The 10,596-nt window shown below is 34.9% G+C and overlaps 1 protein-coding gene across 1 annotated transcript in view; it reads left to right on the top strand.

Annotated features, from left to right (window-relative positions):
• Positions 1 to 6,669, top strand: part of LOC142343855 (monocarboxylate transporter 2-like) — a 50,644-nt gene extending 43,975 nt beyond the window's left edge. The window contains exons 9-11 of the mRNA XM_075395219.1: positions 1,513 to 1,656; positions 2,868 to 3,197; positions 6,389 to 6,669. Coding sequence (XP_075251334.1) covers positions 1,513 to 1,656; positions 2,868 to 3,197; positions 6,389 to 6,579 — 665 coding nt within the window. The 3' untranslated portion in view covers positions 6,580 to 6,669. The remainder of the gene's footprint in view (positions 1 to 1,512; positions 1,657 to 2,867; positions 3,198 to 6,388) is intronic.
• The last annotated feature ends 3,927 nt before the right edge of the window (positions 6,670 to 10,596 follow it).

The following is a 10,596-nucleotide window of genomic DNA, read 5'->3' as shown; positions in this document are numbered from 1 at the left end:
CGCGCGTCGCGGCTTCGTCACGATAACCGGCCCGCGATTTCCGTATTACATCCCACAGCGGATGAGAGGCATGGCCACGGACAGCGGTCCGCTGAGGCCCGTACCCACTAAATGTCTAAAATTGACGTAATTTTGTTTTTTTTTGGTGCATTGAAATACATTATGCACTATAATACTACGAGCAATATTGATTGTAACGGCTATTAATGTATTATTTCTGATAGATTAGATAACTATTACATAACTTTCGGCTTGATTTCTGTCGGCTTACTTTTACTTCGGCTTCCTTTGCGTTCGCCGCTGTTTGAATATTCCGGCACTTTCGGAGCACTTTGTTGTTTTCAAAGTGTCTTTGAAATCGGATTAGTAGCTGTTTAATCGAACGTTTAATTACTTGTTTGTTTGTTGATTCTAAGGGACGTAGCGCTTTGAAGTACTGCAAATTGGAATTTTGTAGTCTTATAGTGAGGAATCAACTATTTAAAGTGAAACAACTTCCAAACACCAGTTTTAAACCAATTTCACATGTTTTAAGTTGCAATTTAAGGAAAATGATGGGTGAAATGGACTGAATATCTGTCCCAACTTGTTAGGGTTGGAAATATGTATGTCGTATTAATTTCTGCGAATTAGTTTTATTTGTGTCAAATAATCAAAACTATCTTAGCAGAAATTTACCTTATTCAACGCGTTTCGCCGGCATTATATATTTCTACCGGCGAAAAGCTTTGACACGGCGAGGCGACGCGACTCAAGAACTTAATGCCAAATTAAGCAACAGTGCCGCTATAATGTGATCAAATTTTTCTTCAACACAAAAACTGTTCCGGGAAATCATGAACTTTTGTAATATCACCACAGAAAAACAAAAAATGTTTTCGTGTGTGTGCGTGTGTGTGTGTGTGTGTGTGCGTGTGTGTGTGTGTTGTGTGTGTGTGTTTGTGTGAGCGTATGTGTGCTCGTAATTGCGTGAGTATCTGTGTAAGTGTGTGGGTGTGTGTATGTGTGTGAGTGTGAATGTTTGTACGTGTATGCGCGTGTGTTTTCGTGTAAGTGTGTATGTGTGTGCGTTTGTGATTGTGTGTGCGTCGTGTGGGTGTGTGCAACATGTTCTTTTTCTTCAATAAATTATAATCATTTCTCTAATTCAACGGCAATCAATTCCCTTCCAATTAAAAAAAGCGAGATCAGGATTTTTCTATGTTTGTTCAATGTGATTTATAAATTACATAACTACAACTAATTACACTCTGATTTTTTTTTGTATCGCAAAAAGCTAAAAACAAAAAAAACTAACGCATGCGTGTAATACCATTATGACTAATGGGTTGTTTGTCCACGAAGAACTATTCTGGTTTGAATGTGAGGAAAGGTTTATTAGCTATATTATATGGTGAACATTTTTAACCTTGAACACCTTGAAGACCCTCAGACTCTATGCACAATAAGAAACCAAGAATAAATACAGGAAGTGATAAAAGCTATCAGATTGCACACATTGAATTTTTTCAGTTTACGGTGTGTGTGCTGGAGTGGTGAACTCAACAATGATAGTAGCTTGTAAGGAATTCTTTGGCAACAAATATTTCCACGAAGCTTGGACTTACTCGGGCATAGTGTACATGGCCAGTGTCGTCCTTGGAAACACCCTCGGAGGTAAGCTGGTCCGATTTTTTTTGCTTTTTTTCCAAACTGACGTCTCTGGTAAACATGACCCCTGGCTAGATTTTCGCGCGTTTGTTATCAGACATTCCAGATAAAAATGAAGAAATGACCTCTGATCATACATATGCAGACTGAAATGGCTCCTTTAAGAGTAGAGAATTGAGGAGTTCTTTTTATTAGAGTATAGATCATAAGAGAGTAAGATAAACGGAGTCAATTTTGATCAGTATTTTGCTACACGAATGGTGTGGGTGATTAGTTAGTTTGGTTCATCGAATATTAATTAATTAATTAATTAATTTTGGTTCCTGCGAAATCGCATCGGAACAGCATTAGGCTACTGCGGCCTGTTCTCAGCTGCCCTTTTTTATTATTCCCCACATTTCAGACTGTTCTTTTTATGAGCAGCATTGCTCTTTTTTGGTGACTATGGCCACTTTTTTTGTGTCTGAAACTTTCACGTGGTACCATCATTGCCGCCAACACTGGTCAAGATATTGACGAGAATTTTGCAGCTATATTTCTTAAGACGCATATTAAGAATCGATATCCTTTGTTTCATGCAATCAGATATTACTTATTCCGATTGACTTTCGCATCGCTCCCAATCATGCAAATACCGCATAACATTTTAAACTAGAGTACGATTCTTATCAACCATTAACTTCATCAGCCAATTAAAGAATTTAGTTATTACAAATCAAAATGAGTTGACGTCCCTCGCGCCATCTTTTGAGGAAAAAGTTAGGTTGCCCGGTGAAGTTGGGGTTTTTAGATCTCGTTTATCGTTCCATAAAAAGGTGGATGAGCTGAAATGGGAGGAGCTAAAGGGGAATGGGGGAGGGGGTAGATATGGAATGCGCTGCAATAAGATAAAATTTCCCAAGCCTTTAGATATTACAGCCTCACTCTAATATCATTTCACCCCCCCCCCCCCCCCCCCCTCCATATCAAAATGGGATGTAGGAAAGACATTCTGCCCTGCGGTAATGCCAATCCCAGTATGAGTTACCAGCCCCATAACATTTATGAAACAGATGAATCAGACTGAAAAAAAAAGTATATGTACCAAACGGAAAGCTAGATGAAAACTTTGACACGAACCTCGTGACCCGTTTCCATGTAGTCTATAGATGTCTAAGATCTAACACTTCATCTTGGGACTTCTTAAAATAATTAATTTCTAACTGATAACTTTCCAGGTCTGCCTTTTGACCTGACTGGAAAATACGAGATGGTCTACAAGGCATTCGGAGCCATCCATGCCTTTGCCTTCTGCGTTCTACTCATGGTCAATTGCATCATGTCCAAAAGAGAGCAGGCCGAATCTCAGGACAACCGACCCCTGGAACAGCGCCAGGAAGTATCAGCAATATATAAAATCAATTCTTCCGAGGAATTCCACGGAAAGGTCCTGCAGAAACGGTTCCAGAGATTCAGTGAGTCCACAATTCAGTCTGGAAGTAGCAACACGTTCCAGTTTCACAATGAAGGTCAAATGTCTAGGACATTTTCACGCACGTCGGAGACGGGTAAGAGGACTTGTAAATACCCACAATGTTGAATGAGATATTCTCCTTCCTTACATTGTTTTTTGAAGGAATTGAAATGCTTAACTCGATTGATGAATGCCCGAAAAATTGTAAGCCAGAATTTTATAACAGTTAACTTTTAAAGCAATTTATGAGGGCGCCTTTCCTTAGAAAGTTTTTTAATAGCTACAGGCGTTCCAAATCTACAGGCGTTTTCATTTTGTCTGTAAACATTCGGAAAAAATATTACAAAAAAATTTCAAGACCAAGCCTTAGTAACATGGAAGTTCGAAACTTGTAGTAACAAAAATTCCCGAAAATCTCAATTTACGTGATTCAACCATTATCAGTCGCATTGGGTTTTTACGCACATGCACAAAATTTTCAAGTTAGTTTGAAACAAAATAGAAAATATCCTTCTGAAAATCTCAGCTTCACTAGACCTGTGCGGTGACCACAATTTTATCTTTGTTGGTGGGGGTATTTCATTTTTGGATGGGAAAACAATAAAAAGTGTGATTGAAATGAAATTTTTTTAAGAAGAATAAGCTCAGTTCAAATCATCACCGGTCATTGAGTATCAAAACCATATCATTATCAGTAAACAATTAGCGACCTGGAGACGTTTTCTTGCACTTAAAGAAACTATAATTTGAAGCTTCTCTCGCTGCAACTGTGGTTTACTCTCTGCCATCCAGCAGTCCAACTATACTGCCGACAAATTAATTTAGACAATTAATGACACTGAAAAAAAGACGTGGTCTTATGCGATTACATTCTGACAAAAAATTTGAAGAGATGCTCTCAGCTCATTCTTTCCCCGTTGTGCTGGAATTCATCGAGTAGTGATCACTGGTCTCCATGACGTTCGGGCATTTTTTCTAAGTTAAAAATTTTAGATCTAAAATATTAGGAAAAATAAAATAATCGTCAATGGTAGACTGAAACAGTCGATAAATGTTATGATTTAACGCAGATCATCTTCAATTCTTTCACTCTGAACAGCAAACTTGAGTCACTTTTGCCACAAAAATCATTATGAAAAGTCAATACTGTTGCCCTCTCACAATGATTGCAGAACAAGATGCATTTAACGGGACGATTCAACTTTTCTGAACATCATCGTCAATCTACTGCTTATATCTTTAGGGCGCCTTTGAAAAATTGTTCGTTTTTCTTTTATGACATTATCAAATTAATTAGAGTCCATCAAAAATGAAGGTGTACAAGGTTTTCTTGGTTTTATCGGGAGTTTGAACGAACCCTAGTCCAGAAGACAGAACAAAAACGGCGTAAGAAATGCTCGGAAGGTTCGGTTTGTTGAGTAGTTTGTTTCAAACGTAAGAAATTATCGGTATGCTCGGTTTCAAACGTAAGATACTCGCCGGTATGTTCGGACGAAGTAGACATCAGATTTGAAAAAGTGGAACGCAGAGAAGTCAAGGAAATTTTTGAATGAATCAAAACTTGGTATGTAAGTTTCCTATATTAGGGGAATCTAAACGACCAAAATTTTTTGGTTTAGCATCTAAAAAATGTTAGATTTTCGTCTGCTTTTGGTTGCATAAAGGCGAATAAAGTTTTTCAAAAATAGAGGATTTCAAACGGCTGAAAGAAATTCAAATGAAAACAAACCTTGTATCTAATTTTGCATATATAATGGGAGCCTTAAAACCTAGAATCTTTAGCTTCGCTTCTCGAAAAAACGGGCTATACTTCTATATGTTCTTTTTTCTTTTATATTATGTTCTTTTTTATATTTTTTCTGTCTTATTTTGCTCTGTTTTGTTTGGAGAAAGTTTTCCGGTGGAGTTTTTATCGTTTGCCCGGACTCAAATTTCCCACACTTGTTTTTTGTGACTCCGCAATAGTTGGTCCCCAGCCGCGACAAAAGGTTAGGAGGAACATACCATATGAAAAATAGTGGAGTTCTTCCCAAAATTTGTGAATTTTTATGTCAATTAAACCTTTTTAATATTTGAACTGATTTGAATTGAAAATTGGTTCAAATTGCTTTTACTGCTAACAGCTAAGAATTCCTAGGTTTAAAACCTAGCATACCCAAGTTTCCTTGTGTTTTTAAACCAAGAAAATTGACAATTTCTTCCGTTTAAAACCAAACGTACTAACGACTTCTTATGTCTGAAGTAAACATAACGTTAGTTTTTTACGTCTAAAACCAAATATAGCGACGATTTCTTACGTCTGAAAGCAGACATGTTGAATCTAAGAGACCGAAGATACCGACAATATATTACAATTAAAACCAAACGGAATCTAAGAAACCAAAATATCTAATTTTTTATATATTTAATTTTTTACGTTTAAAAACCGATCATACCAACAATATCGAAGAAGAAACGTAAGGGCTATCATCCTTTTGTCTAACTAAAACCAAATATAGCAAAAATTTCCTTATATTTGATAGCGACGGATTTCAGTAATAGGGCAGATGATATGGACACAAACTAAATAAATAACCGGGCGCCGAAAAACTATGGTATGCATTCTCAAAAGACAAATTAGAAAAACAAAACCAAATTGCCAAATTGTGTGTTTCTTAAAGAAACATATATCAAATGTACACCATTTAATGTATGTCATGTTATCAAGCGTTCTTTGATAGGGTATAACAATAAATCGCAAGCTAGGGTAAATTGAATCTGAAGCGAAAGAGTTCACAACCACTTTATCGCGTTGATTGAGCTTATTTTTTTGGCCAAGCCAGAATTCAAATTAATCATTGGTCAATGCATTTAACAAAACCGATTTTGATTAATAAAATAAATTTCATCTTGAAATCTTAATTTTTTCTGATTAATAGTTTGAACAATTTTTCTTTATAGTCTATAATTGAATCAGTGCTGATTATTTTGAAAAATGAAGTAAAATTAACTACATATTATCTAAGAAACTCATGCAAGTTTAGATAATTGTCAGTTTTGAAACTTAAGCTATGGCGTTTATTGAGTGAGCAAAATTTTAGAAAAAAATACGGCCATTTCCTGGATGTATGAACAAAGAAATCTCTGGTTTCAAAATACCAGTCAGTAATGTTGTTTACCTTAAATTGAACAATCAGAAGCGCTCATTGCCAAAAATTTAAGGTAGAAAATACTCATTTCTCATAACTTTTACTTCAATTTTGACCAAAATTTTCAGTTATTTTTCGAAGAGTGGTGCAATTTTAGGAAGTGAGAGAAACACGCCAGTATTGATGAACACTCTCTCCCCCCACCCCAGGAAGTCCTCGTTGCGCAACTCTACCTCCACAGCCTCGCCCACCTTATCAACTGTGGCATTCGGAGATCATCACAGTATGAACGGAACCATGAACAGCATTGGATCCAGAAACAACTTCTCGTCCACTATTGAACTGTGACTGCGTTTAAGTCTGTGCTGTCACTGATCAGTGATTTTGTATCTCAAATGTTTTTCATCATTTTACGCAACTATTTGTCTTGTATTAAAATGTTTTGTTCCAAAAAGAAATAGCGTAGCTTCTGTTTCGGATACCGGTGGTTTTTATAAACCGCAGTTACAAAATATGAGTTGCTGTGTAACACTTTACTATGCAAAAAATAGCTCGTTCGACTTGGGCGTCAAAATTATAGGCCCATAAGCCGGAAGGGGGCGATCCAAAAGCCTTAAAAGCTTTAGATACCCGAACCCTAGTAACATGGCAAAACAGTGCTGATACATGCTATTCCAATAGTAAAATATTACATCGATGTAATATTTAAAATTACACTCTTAAAATTACACTCTTACACCGCTAATTAAGCGGAGAAATAGGGGGTATTTTTTATTTTTACACTCTTTACACTCTTTTCCCCGTTATTTTCCGGGAAAATCCTCCCCCGGGTCATTACTAGAGCAGAGTAAACTAAGAGTTTTTTATTCCATTTTGAACAGTGTGAACACATAATTTTTATTTACTTCATGATTTTTGAATGAGTATTCGGTTTTTCCTTTTGAACTATGGTCATAGTATATTTTCGAGAATCAATTTAGTTTTTAATCAATGTTTAATCACTAATGCCCAGATTAATCCAGGAATTGTTTTTTGTACTGCTCAGAGTTTTTTCTTTCTGAAATGGTTCTTAGTCCATTACGTGGCCAATGTCCAAAAAATCTAGTTTAAACACGAACAATTGAGTCTTCGAATTTGGTCTCAATTAACTTCTAACCAAAATTCGGGCAAAAAGTTTTGAGACTAATTGCATGCTCAAAGTTGCTTTGTTTCCTCAAAACGCAAAATTTTATTGAAATTTGCATTTTCGAACATTGGCCACGTAATGTTTGAACAGGCTAAGACGTGGCATGATCGTATTCTAACCAGACTAGAAAAAACAGCATGCGAAATAATATGAAATAGGGCTGTTTTACTGTATTAATAACCCGGAGCTGCTCCGAAGGGTAAAGCAGTCATGGAACATGACATTCTCATAATGTTTTATATTATTTCAAGTATACTGGTCATGGCATTATATAGCCATTTCATTCTAACTTACAGAGTAAATCTGATTAATAAACGTTTATGAATAATAAAAGATCCTTGTAACTATGCGAGAAGAGAAGGGCTGCCTTCTTAACCTGGATTCCATTGAACAAAAACTAAAAAAAAATCTAACGTGCAATCCGTGTTTGAAAAAATTCAAGGCCCTAAGGCACATCGCATCGTATAATTGCAGGTAACAATACCCACAAAAACTGACACGCGTAATTTATATAAATCGGCTGCAAATTATCGGCAAACTTCAAGATACTGCTTTAGATGGATATTGTACAAATTTAGCAGGGAAACGCTTGGAAAAAACTGTTTCCATGCAAAATTATAATACGGTGACCTTTCATTTTGTGAATATAACTTGGTCAGTTTAATTTTTTCGGTTAAACCAACAAATAATTGTTTAATTCAGTGAAACAGTACCAAATTTGGGTTCCCTTGATGATGAAGTGCCAAGTTTGACATATTTGTACAAATATTTTCTAGGTAAGCGCTTATGTTTGACGCAAAAAAAATATCTAATGAGCTGTTCTGATAACAACAACAACACGATTGGCTAAAAAGCAAATGCTTCTAATGCGATTTTCATTGAACAATTAAAAGCAATATTTTTAGTGCAGGAGTTTTCTCTGCAACGCAAAACTCATTTAAGACATAGATCTCTAACGTCATGATCGGGGAAAAACCCATAGCAATTTTGACTGGAAATGTAACGTATCGACCTAACACCCTACCAATTGGAAAAAAAAACATTTATTCTTCTTGAGCTTTTGAACCTTTTTGCAGAATTGAAGCCCACTCGATCGGTGAGCAGTTCAAGCCCATGAAATTGAATTTAGCATTTTGTGGAATCAGATAGAATAAACTGGTGAAAATATGATCTAATTTTTGAAAAAAATTCAGGAACCTGAGAGACAAGGTTTTTACTTTACATCAACAGTGGCGTTATTTGTGAGATCAGGTGAGAACAAATAAAAAAGAAAATCGGTCCCATGTCATATTCCAACTAGTAGGGCTCTTTGAGTCAAGATAAATTCATGGAATCGAAGGGAAAAAAAGAGACCAACTTTTTCAAGCTGTGTAAAATATGCGCTGGCTCGATATGATCACATGGTTTCCAAATATTCATACAGAAACACATTTTAGTCTGTTGCTGAAAAACTAATTGCACAGAAGATCGATTCTTTATTTGAATTATTAGACAAATTTGATAAAGAACCGACAATTTCGTTTAATTGAAATTAGAACAAAAACAATCTCAAGACAGTCGCGGTAAGCGTGGGAAAATTTGCGAAAAGTTATTTCCTTTCCATTTTTCAGCAAGGAAAAAAATTGAGCCATTTATTCTGAGCTTTGCAAATCATTCATAGAATTTAAAAATTAAACGAATTGATCCATGCAGAAACATTGATGTTATCAAAATTGTTCGAGTAACGTTAAAACAGGTTTTTGAGTTACCTTAACAATGCAGAGAACTGGAAAAGAATCGAGAAATCTTGCAATCGTATTATTTTTCCTTCCCTAGAAAAAATTTCAAATTTCTTTGCATCTTCATATTGCCTGACTCCAACTGAAATTGTTTGTAGATTAAAGGGAAACATGAATTCCACAGTTGATTTTCGAATTCATATCAAAAAAGTCAAAAGATATTACGAAATGTTTTTGAGCCTTTTTTTCCATTAAGTGTAAATAAACAGAAAGGTATTCTTGCTTTAGTGGAATTCACAGAATAAACTTAGACAGAGAAAAGATACTCCTACTTATATCAAAAGTTAACTTATCGTAAAAATTGTCCTTGTTTTATTATTGATCCTTATAAACTTATATTTTACGTACTTCATTCTCAAAATGTCGGCTAATAGAATAATGCCCTAGGCTAAAATATTGATAAGAACATAAAAACTAGCAAAATAGGTCATTGAAAACATATTGAAAACACCCATGCAAGTGCTTTTTGTATGTCATTAATCAAAATTTTTCTGATTTTTAGTCATTAATTTTCATTGAAATGCCCCTTTTTGTTTTTTCAGAGTACCATATCTTGAAGGAAATGCGTTCAGCTGCAATGATATTAATATTAAAATCACATAAAAATATGATTCTCACGATTTAAATTGAAAACTTAAGTTTTCTTCCAAATGAAACTTTTTGTTTGTTCTATAACAGAGTTCTCATTCTGATGAATTGATCCATCGTTTAATTCAAACTAAAATCAGACAAAGACAAAAACGAGCTTCAACTCAGAAATAGTTTTGACGTTTTTTGACGAAATCGTCTTCTATTATTTTTATTTCAATCATACCATTTGTGAATTCTTTACATTTTTCTAAAAAATTGGATTCAACTATCTAAAGTTTATAATGTAAGGTCATTTCTTAAAAGTTTTGAAAACTGAAAAAGAAGTAATTTTATTCTAAATAAGGATTTTTCTAAATTTTAAACATTTTAACGATTATTCCTTCAGCTGTTTCGTTTCAACTTATTAAAGTACTTTTCATTTGTTGTGAAGGAAAATGTTTTTGCGATGCAATGTCAACTAAAACAGATTGTAATAAATATAAGAAAGATATAAGGAAATCAGCGTTGAACATTTTGAAATAAGTTGGAAGTGCTTCGGAAGTATATAAATTGATGTATAAATCTATGAAAAGTGAAGTATGGTCATTAGGGATCGCAGTTCGGTCAAAAGGAATACAACTGTTCACATTTTTTTCAGTTCGACTGGGAAGTATTTGTCCGATATTACTCTGATATAAGGGCTCTTCGCTGCCCCGTTACAATAGTTTTTTGATGATAACTTTTTTTGACACCCTCAAATTTTTTTTGTTTTCAAAACACGATAGAAAAAAATATTTGCTACTCCAGGCGGTCTAATTTCGATTTGCCATT

Source organism: Convolutriloba macropyga, chromosome 8 (assembly GCF_964194025.1).
Source record: "Convolutriloba macropyga chromosome 8, txConMacr16.3, whole genome shotgun sequence".
NCBI classification, from domain to species: domain Eukaryota; kingdom Metazoa; phylum Xenacoelomorpha; order Acoela; family Convolutidae; genus Convolutriloba; species Convolutriloba macropyga.
The sequence above is the reverse complement of the archived record's forward strand: the minus strand, read 5'-3'. Positions and strand labels throughout refer to the sequence as shown.